This window comes from Pipistrellus hanaki (genome assembly GCF_964339955.1).
Source record: "Pipistrellus hanaki genome assembly, chromosome: 4".
Lineage (NCBI taxonomy): Eukaryota > Metazoa > Chordata > Mammalia > Chiroptera > Vespertilionidae > Pipistrellus > Pipistrellus hanaki.
The window spans coordinates 35,973,289-35,999,421 of record NC_140506.1 but is presented as its reverse complement, the minus strand read 5'-3'; the positions used below and the strand labels follow the sequence as shown (position 1 = coordinate 35,999,421).

General features: G+C 42.9%; 2 protein-coding genes across 2 annotated transcripts in view; one reads left to right on the top strand and one right to left on the bottom strand.

Moving 5' to 3' along the window:
- F2RL2 (coagulation factor II thrombin receptor like 2) overlaps positions 1–26,133 on the top strand; it is a 505,949-nt gene that overhangs the window by 266,128 nt on the left and 213,688 nt on the right. The gene's annotated exons all lie outside the window — the stretch shown is intronic.
- Positions 1–26,133, bottom strand: part of SV2C (synaptic vesicle glycoprotein 2C) — a 136,837-nt gene that overhangs the window by 44,518 nt on the left and 66,186 nt on the right. Inside the window, exon 4 of the mRNA XM_084881270.1 lies at positions 19,706–19,857. Coding sequence (XP_084737396.1) covers positions 19,706–19,857 — 152 coding nt within the window. The remainder of the gene's footprint in view (positions 1–19,705; positions 19,858–26,133) is intronic.

Here is a 26,133-nt window from a genome sequence, read left to right as displayed (position 1 = left end):
TCACCTGAGCTTCTGACAGAGTAGCTATAGCTCAGAGGTTCCAATGACTCCCTCCTTGGGTTTGAATAATTTGCTAGCATGGCTGCCAGAACTCAGAGAAACATTCCACTTACTAGATGACTAGTTTACTATAGAGGCTGTAACTCAGGCATGGCCAGGTGAAAGAGACCTATAGGGCAAGGTGTGGGGGAAGGGGCTCGGCGCTGCCATGCTCCCTCCTAGAGAACTGCTCTCTTCAAATCTCTAAACCCAGGAGCTCTCCAAACTCCAAGCTTCGGGCTTTTAGAGGCTTCATTACAGAGGCATGCCTGATCAAGCCATTGGCCGTTGGTGATTAAACTCCATTCCTAGCCCCTTTCCCATTTCCCAGAGGTCTGTGCATGAGGGGAGTGGGCCTGAAAGTTCCAATCACAAGGTCATTCCACTGCAGCCAGCCCCCATCCTCAGGGGCCTTCCAAGTCACTTCATTAATCTAACAAAGACACCTTCCTCATGCATCACTTAGGAAATGCCAAGGGTTTTAGGAACCCTGTCAGGAATGGGATTGAAGACCAAATATACATTTCTTATTATAAATCACAATATCACAGTGATAATAAATAATTCAGAAACATTTGACAAAGATGGAATTCCCATGGCAAGAACAGTAAGATTTGGGGGCAGATGAAAGGAAATATGGTGGGAAAAGAGACAGAACAGACAAATCCAACTCTCTGGGGATGTCTGCAGCTCATTCCGCACCAAGGAGTCAGAGATGAATGTAAAACCCAGCTTTACGCTCATCTAATCCCAAGGAATTTTGAGAAGCCATTCTCCTCTCAGATTTCTAAATTGACATTGACATTTTAATCTTAGCTCTGGAGAGATATATATTGCTAAGAGTAAACTTTCTGGCCTATTGTAAATAATGGCAACTTTAAATAGAACCATGACCTCACTCCTTAAAATGGAGCCAGTGCCATCAACATATCACAGAATCTTGGAACCATCATCGGCCACTTAATAATCACAGGGAAAAGCTCTTGATTAAAAGGGAAATTTACAAGATCCCCTTTTGTCCTTGAACTTGAAATTCCATTCCACATTCCCCACAGAATTCTAACTAAATGCAAGCATATATTTATGTGTGAATCATACGTGTGTGATTTTATTGATTAACCTATTATACTTCTCTGCAACAAACACATATTCTAAATTTAAATGTAAAACAATATCCTTTGATCTTAAGCTTTCTAAGTGATTAAAAAAACACACATTATATTTCTCGAGCTATTATGAATGGAGGGAGTTTTACTTATAGCTCCATCATTCAATTCTATGAACTCTAGGTTCTCTTAGCTACCTATCAAACATTGGTAATCATCTGCGAGCTTACTTGTTTAGAACCTTGTTCAATTCTGTTGAAAACAAAGGATTTGTCACTTGCCCATTGGAGGCCATTTACTTTCTCACCATGGACACCACGTCCCTTCTTCAGAATCTAGAGGTGACCAGCTGAGGACCCTCCTGGGCATTCCACCTGTCTCACAGCGTATAGAGGGTGTGTTCTCAGATACATCAGTTTAAGGAAAGACTGCGTATGGAAGCAGAGCTTCTTAAAAGGGGCTTCTTGTAACCATCATTGCATATGTCCTCCTTGGACAATGAGTTTGCATACCTAGTTTGAAGAACAAAAGGCTCGGGAGTTCGTCTGGTGAAAGTGCTAATTCTACCACCTCGTTGACCTTGAGCAAGGTACCTACTGTTTCTGAACCTCAGTTTTCCCTAATAATAATATTCTGTAACTACAATAATATTGAACCTTAGGGGTGGTCCGAAGGCTCAAAGGAGCTAATGGAAGTAAAAATGCTTTGTAAATTGTAAAATTCTATGACAAAGTTAGGTACTTATTTTCTCATTGCACTTTTGATACCAATAATCCCAGTGTAACAGTAAGACCCAGGGTCATGTGTACAGCGATGCCAATCCCTAGAATATGGAAACCTTGTCAATAAGTTCAATACACTGGTTTCCTGAACCCCTAACAATAAAACAACAAATAGGTACGCGGCCAGTTCTAATCCTGGATAGCACCAGTTCTCAAAGGGTGGTCTCTGAGACATTAGCATGAATATCATCTGGGAACCTGTTAGTGATGCAAATTTTTGGCTCCATCCAGTCCTGGGGAATCAGAAACTCTGAGGGTGGGACCCAGCAACCAGTATTTTAACAATTCCTCCAGGTGACTCTGCTACACCTGTTCCTGGTGCTCTCAGTGTGGGGGCCCTACTGGATTTCCCCAAAGACTGGGTGGCATGAGAACCCAGGAGGAGCATTTAAAGTGAATGAGTTCTGTATCCACAAGCCACTGAACTTCCCCGAGGTTGGAAGTGCTCCTTCATATTGTAGGGTAAACACCAGGACCTCAGGGGAGGGGACCTGGGGACTCCCCAGCAGCTTTCAGAGTATAACGCAAGAGTTTTTATGACACACAAGCTAATGGCTGCTCCCTTTTGTGGGCAAGAACAAGACGTCCGTTTGGTCTTCCCTTCATAAAGAGAGAAACAGGATCAGAAGCAAAGAGCATCCGCTGAGATTTCAGGAGAGAGTTAGCTGTGCCCATCTGGCTGCGAAGATCTGGGCTTTGCTCTGGATGATAGTTTTCTGTTTCAGAGCTGTGTCAGGGTAGCCTGGCCCTCCTCTATCTGCCTCCAGGCTCCTGACGCTGACCCAGAGAGTCTGCTCTCAGGTGACCACAAGCACAAGCAAAGTAGGCTTCCCCCAGAGTGACAGGGCTGGACCCCATCCACGAAGGCTCATAGAGGAGAAGTATAGCTACTTGTCCAGGTAGATGTATAGCTCCTTTACTCCAATAAAATCTATCCAATGCACCTAGAAAACAAGGGCAAAGGGGCGGGTGGTTCGGAAGTGCTGGATGCAAATGGGATTTGGATATTATTTCCACAGGGTGCCTATTTAATACAAAGGAAGCAAAGTAAACTGGCACAGCAGTACAGGACTGGAGAAGAGAAGCAAGCTTTCCCTCAGAGCATCCCCAATAGGTTAACTAATACAGTCTTTTTAAAATACATAAAATACAACATGGTTTTCATTAACAACACATGTAAGAAATAAGAATCAAGTTAAATAACACTGTGTTAGGCATTTTATTTTTAAACTAGTTAGGTTTGGATTTTTTTTTTTTTTTTTTGTCATACTCGAAAAAGAATAGGGTTGAAACAACAAACAAACAGCCAAAATAACATAACACAGAGTAGAGAGTGAGACAAAGATTGGGCATCTATTGACCCATTTTCTTTACCCAGGAGGTAACCTTTGAAACATGGGGACACAAAGAAGAATTGAAGTCATCAACCATTTTATTTTCACACCCGATTTCTACTTTTCACAGGAAGTGACTTTGAAAGAGAACTGAAGATCACTCTACAGACCAAGTGTTCAGAATAGAACATTCCAATTGGGTAGCTAATGCCACTGAGGGTTAACATTAAGCCAGTGCCATTGAAAAAGAAATCTCATTACGAGGACCGTGGCACAAAATTGAGCTGCTGTATGGTTGACTGAGTTGAGACTTGGAGATTTATATCTTCCTGGCTCTGCAGGGAGATCGATTAGGCCTAGCTCAGTGCTACCACTGACACCACACAAAAACAGCCACAGGCATCGTTAACATACTGACCTGGGATCATTTTTATTGTAGCAGAGGAAGGCAGAGTCTTATTAAAAAAAACTTGGTATAAATGGACATCTTAATCACCAGGTAACTATATTTTCAGGGTATTTTTGTTAAAGATATCAAATTAGTTATCTCACTAACCAAATCAAAGTAGCTGCTGGTATTAACATGATTATTCAAAAGCTTCAGATACGGTTAAAATGCTCCCCAAGCTGGCTTGAAATTATAATGTTACAGTATTTTTCAATGCCAATGCTGAATATTTAATGAATAGTGGGACTGCATCAGGCATCTTTTCCAACTTACTTCCCATGGTGTATTTTTAACTGTGAATATGAGAAGAATGAAAAACGGATAAATGTTTTGCATCTGGTATAAGACATTTTCAGTTTCTGTGAGTGTGTTAAAAATAACAACAGACTCTAGAACCTTTACTACAGGAGCTTCCAATCTAACCTTTTCATAAACTTGGACCACCTGTTCATTGCTATATCAGCTTTGAACCATAATATATGATGCAAACAATCTTGGAGACCTCCTGCATGTGTACTTTCATTTGTGTCCCTCAAAGAGAGACTGTCCAAGTCCTTTATCCTTCTCTCTTTATGATCTAGAATTTAATTTTTAAAGATTTAATAGCAATATAATTATTTTTAAAAATCCGATTGCTATTTTCTCTGAGTGGCACAAGTTGCAGCCACAGCATCATCATACTTTTGTTCTTAATACCTGCTCTTTCCTCTTACAGAGAGCTTCTGGTTAACAGTTCTTGATTCAGTTATTCAACAATTATTTACCAAACACCTACTGTATGCAGGGCACTGGGCTGGAAAGTTGGCTGATGTTATAGGCTGAATTGTGTCCCCTCAAAATTCAAAGGTTGAAGCGCTAACTTCTAGTACCCCAGAACATTTTGAGATGAGTACGTTTTGAGATGGAGCCTTGAAGAGGAATTAAGTTAATATGGCTGGTGCCTTCAGAAGAAGAGTACCTTCAGACACAGACAACACCAAGGAATGCCCATGCGAGGTCACAGTGGAAGCTCGCCATCTACAAGCCAAGGAGAGGGTCCTTTGAAGAAATCAACCAGCCAAGACCTGGACCTCAGATTTCCAGCTTCCAGAATTGTGAGAAAATAAACTTCTTTTAAGCCACCCAGTATGTGGCACTTGGTCCTAGCAGTCCTAGCAAACAAATACACTGCCTTGTCTACATGCATTCTGTGCCTTTGAATGATTGAGGAAGGTCATTTGATAATATATGAGTGTGGAAGGCTGACGTTCACAGTGATATGTTCTTCCCTTGAGAATGTTACCAGTTCTGTAGCATTTTGGAGGCAAACAGGCCATGAATACAAGTTTGCCCTCAGTAGCTCTAAATGAAGAACTCACCAGGCTTTGGGCAATTCATGTCTCCCTTGAGGTGGCCTCGCATCTCTTCTTCTAGCCCTTTAACAATCCCAGCCACCAACTGCCTCACAGATGGGGAGGGGGCTGGCCGACACCTTGAATTTCACGCTTTCCCATCTACTTATTTATGAAGTACCCACGCGCATGTAGTCTTTGATTTTCCAAGTAATCTTAGAAGCTGATGAATATGACATTGTAAGGACTTTGGGTGGTTAAACTTCAGTTTTAATAGAAAACAAAAAACTACTTTTGTTCCACAATTTTCAAAAGTTCTGAGTTAAATTTACAATCCAAGTGTACAGATTGACTGCTCAACAGATTCTTTGAATTGACCTAGTTCCCAGATGTTGTTACTGTCCCTCCTCCCCCTACCTAGCAAATTTTTATGTCAGCCTCTGTGCGCCAGTGTGGCAATCGGGAGAAGGAACAGGCAGTAGCAGTAGTGAACTCATAATCTGAAATGAGCACACAGATAACACTCCCCTCAAAGGAGAGAATGAGCTGCACCCAGTAAAAATCAGTTTGCCCTGTTTCTCTGCCACAGCTCCTGGCATCCCCGTGCATCCCTAGATGTGCAGAGTTGGTTTTAAGGGAGTGACGATTACAGATTGATAGGAAGTAAACATGGTGAATGGATACAAATAGGTGAGCATATGCCATGGAAAAGCATTACTCTACCACAGTGTTCGCCTGAAAATTTTAGGGTCACCTCTGTTGCACCCAGCAGGTCATAGACACATTGTTCTCACTTGGTTATTTCCTCTTGCGTTTTGTTTTTTTTCTTAGCTCACTTGGCACTCTGAGTACTAGTGAATCTTTTTCCCAGGTGTGTTGGAAATCAGGGCACTGGGATTTAGATTATTCTGAGCTTCTGATTTTTCAAGGTCTAGTTCTTCAATTTCCATTCTGAAAAGGTCACCAGGATATCTCTCAGCAAATAAATATTTTCTAATCATTGCCTAGCTAGGCAGTTTCCAAGGAACACTGAGGATGCCACTTGCTTCTCTTCAGAGCCTCTTCCTTTACCATCCATTCATGGGTCCTAGTTCTGAGGGAGTTTCGCTAACCCAGGATCCAATTTTTAATACCATTTTGCTGGCACAGGTACATGGTGTAGGGTAGAAAATATAAGTGTGTATGTGTACTTTGGGTTGGAGAAGTGTGACAATGGTATGACACAGAGTCTTAGTGTCTACAGGGAACGGGGAGCAGCACCACTGTGTCCTGCCCAGTTGGTAGATGGGTAATTTGGATCCATACAAAGCACTTCCTTGGCCCCCTCCTCTTCATACTGATTTTCCAAGCAGAATGTCCTTTCTGAATTCTTTCCATGCTGCCCAGGTTGCATGTAAAGTGAAGGAAGGTTTGTGTGTGTGTGTGTGTATGTGTGTGTGTGTGTGTTTGCGCATGTGTATATCAATGTTTAGCATTTGTGAGCATGCACCCAGAAGATGCACAGTCTCAAACTCCAAACCTGACAGAGTTTTCTCCAGGAAGTTCTGAATTTGACCAGTTGTTCTGACAGTCTGTAGCAACTGAAAACATATGTGTAAATGGCTGTCCATATGAGGTGTTCAGCAAGAAACAGGAGAGCCCACTGGTAGGAGGAACACAAGTCCCACCTAACTGAGGGCATGCACCAGTGATTACTCAACACAATTACTTATATGTTATTGTCAATTTTCCATTTAGATAAATACTAGACATTTTTTGACTTGCATCCTGATTTCTTAGTGCCAGTAGTTTAGGCAAAGAGAACCACAGGCCTCAAGTGTGAGAAAATTAAAGGAATACTCAGGGAAATAGACAGGCTTAGACTCACAGCGGGGCCTTAAATATAAATAAAAGAAATTGCTTTTTTGCTTGTTTGTTTTTTGTAGCCATTTCCCAGCATCCAAGAGCTCTCTCTTATGACGCAAACATGGAGTCAGGAACTTGATATTTGCTGATGGTGATGCTCACAATGTAAACAAACTTAGAAGATAAATATCAATATATGCCCTTGAAAATCTCCAAGCACAATCTCTGTGTGCTGGAAAAATCCTGTTAGGTCCTGTGTGTACATTTTATCTTACACACACTGTGAGGTCCTGTGTGTACACTTTATCTTACACACAACGTACACACACATACACACACACACACACATACACACTGTGAGGTCCTGTGTGTACACTTTATCTTACACACAACGTACACACACACACACACACACACACACACACACCCTGTTAGGTCCTGTGTGAACACTTTATCTTACATACACACACACACACACACACACACACACCCTGTTAGGTCCTGTGTGTAAACTTTATCTTACACACACACACACACACACACACTGTTATGTCCTGTGTATACACTTTACCTTACACACACACACACACACACACACACCCTGTTATGTCCTGTGTGTACACTTTACCTTACACACACACACACACACACACACACACACACGTACACCTGTATCATGGATGGAACTAGAGTCCTTTTTTCAGTTTTTTTCTGCAGTGGTTTAGTGGGTCATTTAGTAAATTGTCTTCTTTGATTAATCACATCTCTCTTCCTGGCTCCAATAATTCCATGCTTTAAGTATCTTTAGATCAGAGGCCCATAAATCACATGACGCCCCAAGCCAGCTATGAATCCCTCACAATTTCAATTAGCATACAGATTTAATAGCTGCCATTAGTGGGAACTGCAGTAACTGGAAGTATCACAGCTGACCAAACATTGAAGACTTGGATATGGCCCTGGAACCCAATCTGTTCAGCACATTTAAAGTATCTCCCACTCTTAAATCAGGGATGTCAGTGAGCTTACGAGAAAAATGTTGAGCTTAGGTTTGTCCGACTGTCTCTGTGGATGATTATAAAAAGGATCTCCTGGTTACAAATCTAATAGCTTTTCTTAATTCTCATTCTCTCTGACTCACCAGAAGCATATGACACATGGCTCAGTGTCCTGCATGAACTGAGCTTCTGTCTCTTCCCCTCATCACCACCCTACCCTGGTGCCCTCTCATACTCTGGCTTCTCCGTTCTAATGGGGCTAGTCCTTCTGCCTTTTCCTCCAAGGGTTGGCCATTCAATTAATTTAATCACAATTAATTTATTAATTCCGCACAAATATATTGAGGGCCAGGCACTGGGGAATCAACAGTGATAGCTTCCTGGCCATATGGAATTTACAAACTAGTTGGAAATACCAATATAATTATATTGATAATAATTAGAACATAGCACACCACACTGAAGATAGAAGATGTAGAGGCAGCTGTAAGAGCTTACAGCTGAGGGCATCTAACCCAATTTGAGAGTACTAGGAAAGACTTCCTGGTAAAGCTGACATAAGATCGATTCCTAAGAATAAAGATAAACTGTCAGGAAAAGAATGTGTGCAAAGGCAGTGTTCAGACCTTGGGTCTCCTCATTATATGAATTCTTCATGAGTGTGTTCACTTCCCGGATTTATATGCCTTACCTATCCTGCCAGAGACCTGTGCTGTCCAATATGGCAGCCACATGTGGCTACTGAGCCCTTGAAATGCTGCTGGAGTTGAATTAGTTTTATTTTTAACAAATTTAAGTTTAAAAACTGATGCTTGATTCAGTTAACAGAAAACTGAAATATGTTTGGAACAACCTGGATATGAATCTACTTTTTCAAGTGTAAACACTATGAAACCTAAACACAAAAGCAAGCATTTCCAAGAAACATTTGCATCCAACTGAAATATTCAGGAAATGAAACTACACACTAGAATTGAAGTCTTAGTACCAAAAAAAGAATGTAAAATATCTTATTTCTGGTTATCAATTTCTTTTCTTTTAAAAAAAATATATTTTATTGATTTTTTACAGAGAGGAAGGGAGAGCGAGAGCCAGAAACGTCGATGAGAGAGAAACATCGACCAGCCGCCTCCTGCACACCCCCCACCGGGGATGCACCCGCAATCAACATGCATGCCCTTGACCGGAATCGAACCCGGGACCTTTCAGTCTGCAGACCGACGCTCTACCACTGAGCCAAACCGGTTTCGGCTATCAATTTCTTGTTGAAATAACATTTTTGGATATTTATTAGGCTAAGTAAATAAGTTATTAAAATTACTGAAATATACTAAATGTATCTGTGACCTAAATAGAAAAGAAACAAATGTGGGTTTGTAAAATCATGGTGTTTTCCTCTGGACCTGAAAATGCTTTACTATGTTTGTGTGTTTTTGTTTTTTTTTTAACTTAGTTCATCTTTTGCACTAAGCAAATGCCATGTGGAATTGATTGCCTGGGATATTTGATATAAGCATTCACAACACACCGCAATTACAAGATTTTATGTCCAGAGTTTCTGCCACGTTGAAGTCAAATCGTAGCACTGTTTGTATTGAAATGTTTATGTTGAATAGATTTTTTATTATTTATTTCGTAATTTCAATCTTCCTCTTCATAAATATATTTAGCCTCACATTACAATTGTCCCAAATTAGAAGTGTTTTCTCTCAGCACAGTGACACAGAAAGCTTTGCTGTGTTGTCTTTTACCAACTCATGTAGACCATGTCTTAAAAAAATCCATGACATAACGGTGAAAAAAATCTAACAAAGTCTGGTTTACCTTGCCGAGACATAGCTGCATTGTACCAAAGCATTTATTCCTTGATTTTGTGTCTTTTAAGACATCATAAAATATCTCATCACTTATTTATTTATTTATTTATTTATTTAGTCCCTTTCTTCATGGATAAATCTCTTTGTTTTGTCTTTTTTTCTAACCCTTTTATGGAAAAATCCTCTTACATCAAATCTCATTTAGGTGCTTTGATCCTGAAAGGCCAAATTAATAACCACAGGAAAAGTTTAAAAGCCAAACTGAACATGAATGCACTGTCATCGACCTACATTAGTTCCTCCAGCTCCACTGCTGAAACGCCCCCGCCTTCGGACAGGCGGTAAATAACGCTGACGAGGCCTGGCCAGCATGTGTAGTTGCTCCAGCTTTTATCTCTTGATCACAGTCAATGCAAGACGAGCGGTATGAAACGACTCACCTGCATCACCTTTCATTATAAATCAGGAAGCACTGGCCGCCCTTCGGACTGGCTATAATAAACTGCATGAAGGAAGCTCCCATTTCCCACTAGCGTCTGCATCGGAGGGAGGAGAGGAAAAAGTCAGCAAATCAATAGCCTTCCCTCTAAAATGGAACTGTGATTGATGCTGCTCTCACACCGGGCCAGGATGTCCGTCCTCCGGGACGGTGAGTGACGCCGCGGGCAGCCAATGAGAACCGAAGCCTGAAATCAGCTTCTTATTTGATGCTCAAAACACTGTTTTACTGAAGAAGGAGGACAGTCAATCAGAATGAAACTTCATTTTATTTGGACTCCTCCAATTTGGAAATCACGGTACCACGTGCACGGGGCATTGGAGTCTTTTTGAGTTAAAACCCCCCAAAAAACTTTTCCTCTGAAAATGTGCTGTACCTTTCAAACAAGGCCAAGGCAGGCAAACCTTGACTATGCTGCACTGTGATAAAACGGGTATGTTATTTGGAATCGTGCTTTAGAATCTGAATCACAATTTCCTTCAGAAACATGCCTAGACTGTATAATAGGGACTGATTACACAGTGTGAATTCCTCATACACACACTTCATTTCGGGGGGAGGCAAATGGGCAAGTATGAAATCACCCTGGCTAGGCTGGTCTGGAAACAGGTGCTTCTAAATCACTGGCTCTATTCAATTTAAATACGTATCAGGTAACATGTCATGTCATACAAATCAAACTAATACGCCCATTTACATCCTAGCTTATAACAATGCACAGCATTTCAAAGAAATAAAACAGCATTTGTTTAAAATAATTATTTGTACAGAAGCCTTCCTAATAGAGTGCTTCCCTCCATGTTGTGAATGGAGGCAGTTTCGTTGTTTTGACATAAAAATTATTTCAACAATGGACTTCCCAACACCAAACTAACTAACTAACTAACTAAATAAATAAATACCAGCTTTCAGCTACAGCAGCTCGATGCATTCCACCTGCACCTCTGAAGACCAGAAGAAAAACACCTAGATTGAAGGCAGATGTTTGGGAATGTTGGCAAGGACTGATGATCCCATGATCACAGAGAATCTTTATTCTTAATCTTAATTTAACCCTGCAGATTCCCGCTTTGAATAGAGATTCCCTTCAGAGAGCTCCTAACCCATTCCTCAGCCTGGACTTGCTCTCTAGGGCAGCAAAATGCTAAATTGGAATTAAGGCGGCAGTAGCGTTTTCTAGTGCGGGCGGGTCAGGGATGAGGCTGGAGAACCCAGGGCCTGGGGGATAAGTAAGATGGCCTCGGAGCCTTAGTCTGAGACTCTTTGGGATACTTTCTCTGTTCCCCATATATCTCATGCTCAGAAAATATTTAGTAAATGGATAATTAACATGAACAACAATGAAACTCTTGACGTTTCTTTTCTTTTTCTATCTTACATGCAGAGTGCTGAATTCACTTCCCTGCCACCACACCATCAACAGCATCATGCAAACGTACAACTTTATCTCCGCCCTTCATCAACATTTCCTTCCACGCCCTCTGCCAATGTGTTTTAATTGTAGATTCGAATTTGAACAAAACCTTTATATAATAAGTAGTCTATCATTTTATTTTCATAATGGCAACCTGCTGGAGTCCTCACTTTTTTTTTTTTTAACTTTTTTTCACTCAGCATTGTTTTTGTGATTTTTTTTTTTTTTTTTTTTTACCATTATTGTTTCTAATGGATGCAAACTATTTCACCACCTTTTGCATACCCATTCCCCAGTGATAGACACGCAGAATGCTCCAGCCTTCTCCTTTCACAAAAAACACTGCTGAGAACATCCTCAGATATGGTGCCTTATGGGTTGACATATGAATGTGTATAAGCCAGGGGTGAAGTGTGGGAGGTCAGAGTGTACACATTTACACATTTGGACAGATATCATATGACTTTCTCCAGAATGACTCCCCTACGTACGTTAGAAGAAGGCCAATTCAGCCCTGCTCCCCGCATCCCGAACCTCGTCCTCCCCCTCAATTAGCGTTAGTCACCAGGCCCCGGCCTCAGCGTGGCTCTGAAGAGGAGAGAGGGCTCTGGCTCCTGCCGTTGACTCTCACAGCATATGGGCCCTGTTCACAGGACCACTGCCTGGCACACATCCTCTCTGCTCCGCTGGGCACCATCGTGTCCTCTCTGAGCAGGAGGAATGTAGGAAAGACTGCCCACACATTCGCATGGAGCTGAAAGAGAAGGGACTTCATGCAGGCGAGTGTGAAGGCGGGAGAGGATATGAAAGGAGTGAGGGTCAGCGGACATGGCACCTGGTAACCAGCCCTCCTAGAGGCTGGCATTCCAAGTCCCAATGGAAATAAGAGGCAAGAGCCTGGGCTGACTGCCAGGAGGGAGCAGTTGGTCTTTGTCCATTTTACTATCTTTCTACCCACTCCTAATTGCCACCTGAAAGGAAGAAAGGAAGGAAGGAAGGGAGGGAGAAAGGGAGCAAGGAAGGAAGAGAGGGAGGAAGAAAAGAGGGAGGGAAGGAGGGAGGGGAGGAAGGAGGGAAGGAGGGTCTTGAAGCTAGGAGCAAACCTCATCTGACCAGACAGATCCTCAGGCTCTGAAACAACAACTAGCACTGCAAGGTCAGCTGGGGTGGGAGAGCTCTGAGCGGATGAGCTGCCTTCTCTCACCAGGATGGGGATCCCAGCCGGGCAGACACAGGGGATAAGGGTGGAAAGAGAGGTATCAGTGGAGTTTCCACTTCAGCCATAGTTAACAGAAATGTTGGTTCTAGAAATTTCTCTGCTCTCCTGGCAAGGCCATTTAGACAAGCCATTCTGAAGGAGAAAGGGGAGGAGGAAAGGCACTGCCTCTTTATATGGAGTCTTCGCTGGAAAGCTGGGCATGAGCCAGAGTGAGTGTAAGTGGCTCTGGGTGTCACACAGTAGGAGGTGAAACAGTGCAGTGAAGCCACTAAGTGTGGTTCTGAATTCCACTCCTCCACGTTGCCAGCTGGGGACCTTTAGACCAGTCACTTAACTTCTCTGGGTATCAGTTTCCTTATCTGTAAAATGAGGTAATAGTACTGCTCCCTGGGATCATTATAAAAATTAAAGAATTAACATAATTCACTTCTCAGAACAGGGTTATGGTATATAATAAATGCTTGTTAAATGTTAGTAAAGAGAATGACAGCAAATCTTTTTGCCAGGCGGTGAGTGGGGTGTCTCCCCGCTGCTCCTACTTAGTCCCCCACTCCCTTTGGAAGAACCACCTCAGCCTCAAACATAAAGCCATAGAAGTCTGGAGGGCAAGCTGAGAATCCTCTTGCCTTAACTAGCTGGTCAGTTCTGGAATTTTCCATCCTCCCCAGTCTCCTGCGGAGTCCTCCTGGAATGCAGTCTGACCCAGCCTTCCTCGGCCTGAGCTGGACCTCCTCAGCGTGACAGCAACGTTCCCGAGGCCTCTCCACTGAGAGGCTCCTCTGCTGCGAGCCACACACTCAGGTCACCGCAGGCCAGCCTCAATCAGGCACTCAGTGCTCCTCAGACCATTACCACTGTCAGGCTGGCCTCTGAGAAGCGCCCAGGAGGGTCTGATTCAGCCGGGGCTGATTCCTCCCAGCAGGGAAAGCCTCCCGATGCTCAGTGCCTAATGAGCGCCTGACACTCACAAACAAACGCAACAGTCTGGCTCCCTCCAGCAGCCGGGAAGGCCCGGATACAGTGCTGCAGGATGGAAATGGGAGTCCCGGGCCAGGGAAAGAAAAGGCGAGAGAAGAAGAGAAAGAAAGAAACACATCCCAGAAGCTGGAGAACCACTTGCGATCACAATAGCCTAGCTGTCGTTTAGCAAAGGCAACATCTTGGGCAGTGGACACGCTACTTCCAATCCTGCTGTTCTAAGGAGCAGCTCCTATGGAGGTCTGAGTCCAATGCAGTGTGGTGCTCGCTTCGGCAGCACATATACTGAGTCCAATGCAGTGTGATGGGACAACAGCTCCTCGCTCCGAACTCCGCCAGCCACACCCGTCATCAGGATAGGAAGCCATTCCTGAAACTGCTGACTCACAAAGGCAAAAATAGCCGCAGGGCACAGGCTTCTTTAACCAAACTCATTAGGACGGGGATCAGAGGAGTGCGGAGGGGTGAACAGCCCTGGCAGGTCATTTATCACAACGGCTCGTGACTCAACAACACACTCATCGTGGGCTCGTCTGGCTCAGGCACTGTGCTTGGTCCTGTGGGGGTTATGAAGATTACTAAGCCTGATCTCAGGCTTCAGAGTTTCCAGAATTGGCTTAGAGTTTACTTTTCATTGACGCTGTAAAGAAAATTCTAAAAATTCTGGTCCCAAAATAAGGCAGAGGGGTGCAAAGAACACAAGGAGGGCACAAGAGGACAGCTTGGCAAAGCGCTGGGCTGCCTCTATCCAGGCTTCTTTTATGTTACAGCAAACCATTCCTTATCCTGTTTATGCTTGTTCATTTATTTGATATTTTATATCGGGTCATACAGATGGTGAAAAAATGGAACGTGGGATTCTGGGGGAAACCGAGAGGCTAGTGGTTTCCTAGAATTTTTTTAAAACTTTGTTAATTTCTCATTTCTACCCTCATTTCTACTTTAAAATTATGCTAGCTACTAGACTACCATGGATGTTGCTGTTACTAGATGTTAGTTAATATTGCTAATATGCTTTGATAGCTATGTTTTGAAATAATTGGTTTAATTTGTAATCCTGCTTATTACATTTACTGTATTTAACAACACTGTTCTGCAAGGAGGCCTGTAGGCTGGCCCTGGCCGCCTGAGGGCGCTGGGTCACTGCCCCAGCTCTGCAGTGCGGCCCAGCAGTGCTAGCAGCATGGATCCTACAGTTCCTTCACATCCACACTGAGCAGGAAAGCTGCCATGTCTTTAAAGCCCATGGCTCCACTTTATAGTCACGTGCCTAAGATAACGTACCTGGGACAATGCCTGAAAGATAGAAGGCTCTCAACAAAGACCAGCACCCCTTCCTTTTCTGGGGAGCGTGCCTGGAGGAGCTAAGCCCTAAACCCTATGGCGACTGGATTAATGCACAATAGAGGAGGCAGCTCCTCTGAGCTCACTACTCAAACCTCAAAGGTCAGTGAGAGAATGTGGGCAAGCACTTCCCAGGACTGTGTAGGACTCTCTGTTCCTCAGGGAGAAGTAGGCACTGGGTGTCCTGGCGTGCTTGGTAATCCCCGCCGCAGTGCTGACTAGGAAACGGGGCCGGGGGCGGCCGAAAAGCTTGACAAAACTCCCACACTCGGAAGCAGAGGGGAGGCCATGCGACTCAAGACCAGCTCTCGCTGCCTGGTCTTTCCCTGGCACAGGGCCTTCCAGGGGACACACACAGCCTTCCCTGCTTCTTTCTTTAGCCGGGCAGCCATTCGACTCCCCCTCCTCCCTGCACCCCAGTTTCACCATTAGGGAGCAGAAATGTATTAGCTTCGCACATCTTATAACTAAAGGAAGCAAAGACAGCTTGGTCATCAGACAACCTTGGGAATATGTGTATTTTTAAGCCCAGACATCTCCCGTGGCTGGAGGGAGGGCTGCGTTGGGTCTGGCTCTGTGGATGCCCCCAGCGTGGCCCTGTGAGGTCTGCAGTGAAGGGCGGGCCAGATGGAGGCCCTGGGGCTGCTCCAGGTTCGATTTCTGGTCAAGGGCATGCACCTCAGTTGCATGCTTGATCAGCTGTGGGCTGTAAGAGCTGAGGCATTTCCTGCTGAACTGAGAACCTTCCCACTTAGCTAATGGAATGTCCGAGCTGCACTCTGTCACGCAGCCCGGCAGGGGACAACACCTCCTCTGATTCGCACACACATTTAAGAGAGAAAATGACAACAGAGGGTTTAATGGAACGGACAGCACTGCCATCGGCAGCAATGCCGAAGCCTGGGCCTGGATGCGAGCTCTCGGCCAGGGAGGGAAGGAGCCCATGATTCAGCGTCCTGCCCCATCTTCCCCTTAAGGCTCCGGGACTTCCCGGAAATGCTGAGGTGTCCTGATCACCAGGGGGTGTGGGGGAGGGGACAGGGCTGCAGGACCATCTATGTACACAGTTGTCTGCTCTCTCACACAGCGCTTGCTCTTTTGTGCATCGCTGGTCGATCCCCACTGTGGGCCAGACGTCATGGGCTTGGGAATAGGTGTGGGGTCACGAAAAGCCACATTCTAAACACCTGGCCTCAGCTGTTGCAGGCACCTGACTCTTGTCTCTATGGGCCGAGGCGCCATTTACACGCCGCAGAATTTCAGAGGGAAATGGAAAGCCTTGCATGCTTTCAGAGGCTGCGTGGCAAGCAGATGAAGTGTTAACCCTTTGTCTGTTTTAGGTAAAGTAAAAAGATGTCTCACGGGAAAGAAGAGCTATTTGAGTGTCAAAGTTACTTTTAAAGCATGACTTCACACCTGATGAGTGGGAAAGCCCGTCAGCCTGAATGAAATCAATAACACAGGGCAAGCCTGCAGGCCTGGCTGCTCTCCCCTCCGCCCCCACGCACAGCCTCCCTGGGGTGTGTGATGAAGACCTGGACTTCGCAGATCACCCGGGGGAGAGGCAGGGAGCTGAAGAATCTCAAACCACTGTCCCCAGCCCAGAGAATCTGATTCAGTCTATCAGAAACTCGGTAGATAGCATGGGTGTCTTCAGGGGGTGGAGGAAGTGGTAAACATTTATTTAAAAGTTTTTATTAAAAAACACAGAAACAAATTCACAGATACACAGAAGAAACTGAGGGGAGAGAGATTGCCAGATGGGAGAAAGGGAGGGAGGACTGGGTAAAGAAGGTGAAGGGACTAAGAAATACAAATTGGTAGTTATAGAAGAGTCACAGGGATGTAAAGTACAGCATAGGGAATGTAGTCAGTAATATTGTAATAACTCTGTATGGTACCATGTGGGTACTATACTTATGGGGGGATCACTTTGTAACTTATGTTAATGTCTAACCACTATGTGTAAACCTAAAGCTAATATAATATTGAATGTCCAATGTAATTTAAAAATTTTTTAATTAAAAGGAATAAAAGCAGCTTAGCCGGTGTGCTCAGTGGTTGAGTGTTAACCTATGAACCAGGAGGTCATGTCTAGATTCACGGTTAGGGCACATGCCTAGATGCTGGCTTTATCCCCAGTAGGGGATGTGTAGGAGGCAGCCCCTTGATGACTCTTTCTTATCATTGAAATTTCTATTTCTTTCTCCCTCTCCCTTCCTACCTCTGAAATTTTTTCTCATATTCAATAAAAAAATCTTAACTTCATCACTAAAAGAAGTATTCATGAAAAAGCGTAACATCCATGCAGCGATGTGCACAAATCTAAGCACCCACCTTAATGAGGTTTTATAAATGAATACCTCTGAAATTCCACCCCTACCTCCTTTACCCATCAAGTTACAGAACATCCCAGAAGTCTCAGCACAGGATTTTTAAACTTAAACTCTTTTATTTTGGAAAAAAAAAAATTAAAATTCTTTAAGTTGGAAGAGTATTAACAATGAAATCAGCATGGACATTTAAGAAATCTCTGTTGATTCTAATATACATACTGTGTTGATTATAATAATTTGCTGTTTTTGACACACTTCTGGACATACTGTTACTGATTTCTACACCAGGTCATTATTTATCAAGGTTCCTTCAACATAGAAATTAATGGCAGCCTCAGGTACATTTAATTTTGTTGTACTGTGATTGTTTTTATGACTTTTCATGCATTATGATCCACAAGCTCCCCTTTCTCCAGTTATATATGGACAAAGCAGCCCTATTTGCTATAAACAAAAATGCCTCGTGTGTACTTGAGAAAAAGAAAAGTGGAGATCATGCTAAACAATTGTGGGTCGGCCACTGGTTGACAATTGGCAAGGCCAGAGATGAGATCTGGAGCCCCCTACAGTTCCTGGGCAGGGGTATATAAAAGGCAGGAGCCTGAGGAATGAAGGCCTAGTGAAAAAACAAAACAAAAACAAGAGCAACCACACCCAGGCCTGGTGGAAATATGCAGATACCAATTTGAACTCTGAGTTCAGGAAGGCCAGCAGGAGAAATTCTGAGATGTGATTTTAATTTGCACAATTGCTACGCACAGACTCGCGGCGGCTCTGGGAGCAATGCTGGCACAGCTGGATTCTGCCCAGGCTCTGCACCTCCTCTTCGGCTCCTGTACGTAGGTGCAACTCCTTACATGACAGTGAAGTGGCTTTTCCATTCCCAGCAGCCCACACAGTGGGGTGGGAGTCAGATGCAGCTCTACAAAGGAAGCTCCAGATGAATGAGGAGAAACGCCTTTAGTTCCTCACGTGGTGCCAGAAGATGAGCCTGGTGATGGATGTGGGGCCTGCCTGTAGGAGGGCATCTCTGGCCCAGAAGTGAACGGTCTCAAAAGGATGAGCCCGTCCCTTGAGCTTGGCACCCCGCACTCAGATGTTTGGCAAAGACAAGTTCTCTTCCGGCCAAGTACCCAATTCCTCATGTATTGTTCTTCTTGCAAAATACAATTTCGGTTTGCATGTCACGTTTTATTAAAAGAAAGAGTGGGACAGCAAGAATTTTGTAACTCAGTGTGGTAAAACAAATGGCACTGCCTCGGAATAATAAGTCTGTCTTGTCTTTGATTTTACAAGAAGTTGGATTCACTTAAGGTTATTCCCTAACAGAACTATGCTTTATAATGAAAAATTCCTCTGTTCTAAAAAAAAAAAAAAAAAAAAAAAAAGGCAGGAAAATAGAAAAATGAGTAAAAGAGTGGATTTTTGAAACCTAATTTCAGATTGATTAGATTTTAAACAGGACAAAGCATGAGTCTTTGAGTCACATGTGGTTATAATTTATACAGTATTCATATTTTGCAAACTTGAGCCTATTTGCACGTGTACACACACACACACACACACACACACACACACAGAACATCTCCCCATCCCTTTCCCTATAGATTAAATGTGGTTCCTGGATTTTGTTAACTTCTCTCTTAATTGCGCTATTTGGGAGCTTGTGGCCTATGAGTAGGAGAGTTCTGCTCAGAGACATGAAACCTTCAAGTCTGCTGAGGTGGCAGGAGCAGTAAGCTCGCAGGAGGAGCTGAGGAGGGATCTGCAGAGCATGGATGGGAAAGTCACCTCTTGGGTTCTGCAAACTGACAGCCCACGACAAGCCGGGATCCTTCCTGCTGCCATCCCAGAAGAGATGGGGCAGACAGGGGGGACCCGTAAAGGCACTTGTGTGCCTGGTGTATATGACAGTCCCCAAACCTCATGCTGCTTTATATGCTGATTATGCTCTGTGCATCCTCTCCCATCCACATGGGCAGGGACCGCAGAGTTGATAGCACAGAGCAGAATGCAATCATATCCCTGAATACCCATTGGCACAGTCTTACCTTGCACAGATCTCTGTACAGGGGAAAAGGTTAGACATTACAACAGGGAGAAACGTGATAACAGTACTGTTCTCAAACCAGCAGGTAGAAGAGAGAAAAGGGATGGGAATGGAGGCCGATTTAAAACAAGGTGGCCCCTGGCTGGGGCGAGGCCAGCCTCTTACCGTAGTGCGGGATGATGGCCCAGGCCATGGCAGAGGCGTAGATGCCGCCGATCATCCAGAACATGCAGAGCCAGCTCAGATGCTCGCCCCGCTTCTCTCGGGCCAGCACTTCCGCAAAGTAGGAGAACACGATGGGCATGGTTCCTCCGATCCTGCCAGAGATACAGAGAATACGGGGGCAGAATCAAAGCAAGCTCTCACAGCACAGGCTCTCTATCCCAGCTTATCAGAGAATGTAGACTTTTTATTACTTTATTACTTTAATAGATTCAGTTCTGTGTAATAGAGTTTTCTCTCTCTAAAGCAGTGGCTCTCAACCTTTCTAATGCTGCGATCCTTTAATACAGTTCCTCGTGTTGTGGTGACCCCCAACCATAAAATTATTTTTGTTTCTACTTCATAACTGTGATTTTGCTACTGTTATGAATCGTAATGTAAATATCTGTGTATTCTGATGGTCTTAGGCTACCCTACTAGCGATTCTCAACCACTAGCAGGGTCGCCTAAGGTTGCGAACCGCTGCTGTAGAGTCTAGAAGTGTGATTCCACATGACTTCAGATGTAGCACAATTTAGTGCCATCACACCAGGGTAGCCAGATGGCTCCCAATCCATCAACCAGACCACCAACAAGAAATAAGCGTGAGTGGTGCTGTCAGAGCTGGCTCGGTGCCTCACCACGTCAGGCACACAGTCCTCTGTCAGCTTGCTGAGGACCTCAAACCATGGACAGCCAGTTGAATTGAAACATTCAACTAAGTTTTGAACAAAGTTAAAATGGTTTCATGACAACACACAATTTTAATGGGAAATAAAATGTCTGTATCTGAAATCATTTGACGCTACTTCTTTATTCCCACTCGATGTGATGTATCTGTTTTCTCTGCACCATAAGGTTCCAGGTCCCTAATCTGTGACCTCACTTCTCAATGCATAAAAAGAGTCCCAGTTTTTATTGGCTTTTCACATCCTAATTAATGTTTCGTCGGGATTCTGGACGGTTCATATGTAAGAGTAGTAACTCACACTTCATGAAGGCACCATTGCATGTCAAGATATGCCAGGCCATGCTGAACTGAGAGCAATGTACTCCAGGGTGACTAAGATAGCAAGTGGAAGGCTGTAGACTCGCCAGTTAGTTTTAAACAAATCATGTTGCATAAAAGAGACTACCAACTTATAAGGGCATATGAGCAATCCAGCTGGTTTTAATTCAATGCCTATTTTTTTTTTTAGGAGATTATTTTTGCATGGATGTATCTCAATGTTTGTCAGACAAACAGCAAGGAACTCTAATATCAGTGAATGAATGAGTGAAAATGAGGGAGGGAGTCTATGTAAATCCTTTGCAAAGTCCTTCAGATTCCGAGACCTATAAAACAACCCAAGCATTCACATTTCTTATCGTGGGCAGATCATCTCTTTTGGGGAAAACATTGCTCCTTGTCTTACTGTGATTTCCTTTAGGCGAGAAAAACATTACAGTGTGCTATGATGTTAACTATTACTATTCCCTTCTTCATCAGAATACTTATACATCATTTACATAATTTATGTTTACAAAGATGAAGCAATTAGATCAGGGTGCTTATGAAGGATTTTTTCTCAGAATTGGATAGTAAGCCTATTTTATTAGCTGTCAAAAGGGTCAACTCTCAATTATCCTTGCCAATAGGAGGTGAAAATCCATATTCTATATAGGTGGGTTCCAAATTGACATAATTAAATAGAACATTGATATCTGGCATTTCAGAATTGGGATTATTCCCTAAATATATTAATTTTAGGTTTGTACAACTTTAATTATAGGAACTAAAGAAACTAAATAAAACTGTATTAAAACACATTCCTGCCCAGGTGGCATGGTTCAGTGGTTGAGTGTCTCAACTATGAACCACAGTTTGATCCTCGGTCACGCCCATGCTCGATCCCCAGTGTGGGGCGTGCAGGAGGCAGCCCATCGATGATTCACGCTCATTATTGATGTTTCTTTCTCTATCCCCCTTTCCCTTCCTTTCTGAAATCAATAAATAAAAGCAAAACATTCCTAGAATGAGTCGGGAGCCCTCTCCCATCCCATTGTACACATGAACATGCACATAGACACACAAGTTCCTCAAACGTTCTGTATTTGACTCAATACTAGGCATCTGGTGAATATCATGAAACAATGCTTTTCCTCAGTAATTTAAGACAAATTCAGGAGTAGATTCTGTGAAAGGCAAAGGGTGTATCAGCTTTACAGACAGGCTTTCTCTTCTGTTGGGAGAATGAGGCACATATGTTCACTCAGTTTATCATGGCAAGAGGAAGGAGAATGACCAATATCACTGTCTGCACAAACCGTGAGGAGAAACGGGGAAGCCTGGTTGTCCTAAGGCCTGTCCACTTCACAGCCACACCTCCAGCTCAGGTGGCAGCTTAGGGATGCACTGTTCATCCCTGTCCCTCCTCACACTGACTTATGTTGGCTATTGAGATGGGTGGGGATCCGGGCTTCTTCAATGGAAGAGGGAGGTTGCAGATAAAGATAACTGTACTTAAAATGGCTTGAAGTATGACACCGTAGGGGAGAAATTATGGGATGTTTGATGACTTCCTGTCCTGAGGATGGACTCTACTGAGTAATTCTGCTCTGCTTTCATTCTCCAGTGAGCCTGTGACATAATAATTTCATTCTAACTTATTTCACCTGGTGATTTCAAAACGGTCCCTTACCTCAATCTTCCACTTCCCATTTCTGGGAAACGGGCGTTAAGGGAGAAGATAAATAAGAAGGAATAACTGTTGTAAAGTCACAGGTTCATGCAGGTGAAACTGAGGGTAAAGTCCACCAAGAGCTCTCTAGACAGTATGATGGGTTTATAAGAAGAATAGTGAATGATGTTGTCCATGCAGAAATCACAGTTACAAATAATTTGCATGAAAAACATCCTTTTAATCCTTATTCAGAATCAACAAAAGAGGAAGGAAGACACAGGCAAATTGCATAGCAATTCAGAAGCAATTAATTATGTTTTGAATTGGACACGGAAATAAACAGTTAAAAGCAGCAGCCCCCAAGGATGGGCTTTTCAGCTCCTTCTTCAAGGAAGTAAATAGGCTATCACAGAGGAGATTGTTCAGAAGCTTAGATGAAAGAACAGAGATCTAACGGGCTCTGAATGAGCTGGGTTTGCACAGAAAATGAGATTGCTATATTGAGTAGAAGCCACGTGGCTATTGCGAGTAATCAAGATAGAAAAGGAGAACACTTAATAGCAACCAAACCACTCAACACATCAAGGTGGGACTCTCCTAGCACACTGGCAGGGCTAAACTGATGGGTGGTTTGGATAGATTCCGTCCTCCAATCTCCAAAGCTGCAGTTTACAGAATGATAGTCTTTGATATAGGCAGTTGCTATTTTTCAATATTATAGAAACTATGAATAGAATAGTTGGTAGAAAATGACTACTTTAAAAAAATTGAGATGTAAATGAATAATTAAATTGACACAATTGTGTTTCTAAGAAAACATAGCTTCAATCCAACCCCTGGCCCTTGTTTGCTATCAGATTGGTGCCCTGAGCCCCCAAACTTACAGAAGTCTATGTGTTGACAGCAGCAGACCTGGTGCCACTGGGGGAACAGGTGTGGTCATAGGTCAGGATTCTAATGCTGCCTGAAAAAAATTAATCCCCCTATTGAGAGAGCTGGAAGAATGCATTCATTCCCACAGCACCTAGATAGTGTCATGAAAAGAGATGATCATTATGATGAACTGTAAGAAATGATGATAAAAATATGCAGACTTTTCCAGCCTGTACATATCTACTCATTGCTTCCTCTAGTCACCCTCCCACCCACACACCATTTACCCATCCATCTATCATCCACCCCCTAACCCAGTCATACTCAGCCAGGCACATCACCAATTGCTGGGAGTATAGGCTTGACGATCACAAGTTCCTGCTCACAGGACCAATTCTACAGAGTGCACATGGCTAATTTTTCACAATTACAGGTTGTGAGTCTAAAAGAACTTTTGCTCTGTTACTTCTCTCTTGAGATCAACAGCACCTTTATTAAAGGGAATACAGGGAAATAAGATGTCTAAAAGATCATCTTTATGTTGGAAATTCTCATAAAATCCATTGTCTAAGACAATGCTTTCCAATAGAAATACCACATGAACCACATATATTTTTTTAATTTTCTAGAAAAGATATTAAAATACAGCAAAAATCAGGTGAAGTTAATTTTTATACATATTCATTTAATCAAATATATCCAAATATTATCATTTTGACATGTGATCAATGTGAAATTATTAATTAATTAAATATTTTGTGTTCTTTTCTATGTGCTAAGTTTAAAATTTAGTGCTATGTATTTTGCACTTACAGCATGTCAGATTGGTCACATTTCAATGCTTGGCTGGTACATGTGACCTGACAGACAACGCAGATCTAAGAAAACTCCGACCCACTGTTTACAGTTTGGGTTTATGATTATTTTTGGATCAAAGCTACTTTAGTCTGTTGCCTCTTCTTCCATATTGGGGGAGTTCTTTCCATTTTGGTTCTCTAAATCAGAAATCTTCCTGAATGTTTATTTAGTGCCTATATATGTTGAGCATTGTGTCCTATGAAATTGGAGACATTGCTCATTGAATCTGAGATAGCACAGTCTCGTGGTTATGAACATGGGCTCTGGAGCCAGACTCATTGGCTACGATGACACCCCTTACCATGCGACTTTGGACAGCTACTTAACCTCTCTGTGTCTCAATTTTCTCATCTATAAAGTCGGTAGAATAAATAGTATCTTCCCCCTAGGGTCACCATTAGGTTTAAATGAGGCAATATTTATAAAGTGTTTAACACAGCATTTCTCACAGGGTAAGCATTATGTAAAAGTTTTGAACAATTTTTAATGGGTTTGTATTTTTCCAATATGATAAGAAAGTAAAACATATCTTAAAAGAAAGACTACTTTTGAAGGGAAATATTATAGCTTAGAATTAAGACTAAAATTCAGAAGACCTGGGAGGGGGGTCTACTGAACATTTGAAGTCAATCTATCTGTGCCTCAATTTTCTAATTTAAGAAAAGGTATGCTCTGTTTGGTTTGGCTCAGTGGATAGAGCGTTGACTTGGGGACTGAAGGGTCCCAGGTTCCATTCCGATCAAGGGCACGTGCCTGGGTTGCAGGCTTGGTCCCCAGTAGGGGGTGTGCAGGAGATAGCAGATCAATGATTCTCATCATTGATGTTTCAATCTCTCTCTCCCTAGTCCTTCTTTGAAATCAATAAAAAATATATTTAAAAAATGGATACTAATTTTGCATTCCTAATTATTTAAAAGTGTTGGCACATAAATGAGATGCTAGATATAGAACATTTTGAAGAATTCCAGATAATGGTAATCATTTCTACAAAACAAAGGCATTCTGGTTATTATAACAATAAAGTAGCTAGCTAGTGGGTGGACATTGCCAATAGCTATGAAGTACGCATTTATGAGGCTCCTTACGCAGAGGGAGAAATGACTATCCATTCACTTATGATAGACAGACACAATAGAATTGCTTCTTACTTCCTGTTGTTTTTATATTTTGATCCTGACCTTCATGCTCAGCAGCGCCAGGCCCTCAGTGAGCGGCTCCCAACCTGGACATTGCCAGCGTCTGAAGCATTATCATTCCCATAATTAACAGTGACTGGAAGCAAATAATTTAATCCTGGGCAAATGAAAATGAATCAATGGTGTCAATTCCATTTTCCATCATTCCAATTTTCTGTAACAAAAGAGGAGAAGGAAGTGTCTGTTCCCTGGAGTGAGATTCACTTAGGAAAGTGAGAGACAGCTGAGTAATTGGAGATGCTTTATTCCTCATTCCCGCAAAAGCACTGTTGTCCCTGGCAGGAAATTTATTCTTGGCACTGAATAAATATTGAAAGTCACACAGAATATGGCAGCTGGACATATTTATGTTACTAAGAAAATATATTCATGACTTGGTGTGGTGAATTAACCAGAAAGCACAGTTAGAGGCAATGGGACCATAAGCCCAGATATCATCAGGCTAAAACATGAGCTCTTTCCAGGCTCCTTTATATGCAGAAACAGGACTATAACCTAGTGCTGCAAATGATGTTTCAACAATAAAATGATAGAGCAACCTACAGTGTTTTCAATAAAATCAACACAAAGGCATCTTAACCTTGGATTTTAGGATGCACAGTTTACTTGTCCACAGAGTAGCTAGCTCCAAAGAACGTAACTGCAACTTAAGTCCTAGCTGGGGGATTCCTGGTCCCATGACTGGATGGTTTAGACTGTGACCCAGAAATTCTCCTCCTGCTCTGAGATTCCCAGTATATGGAACCAGTAAACAGGTGCTGTACCAATGTGAAGATTCTGTCAGTTGTGATAGAATGGGACC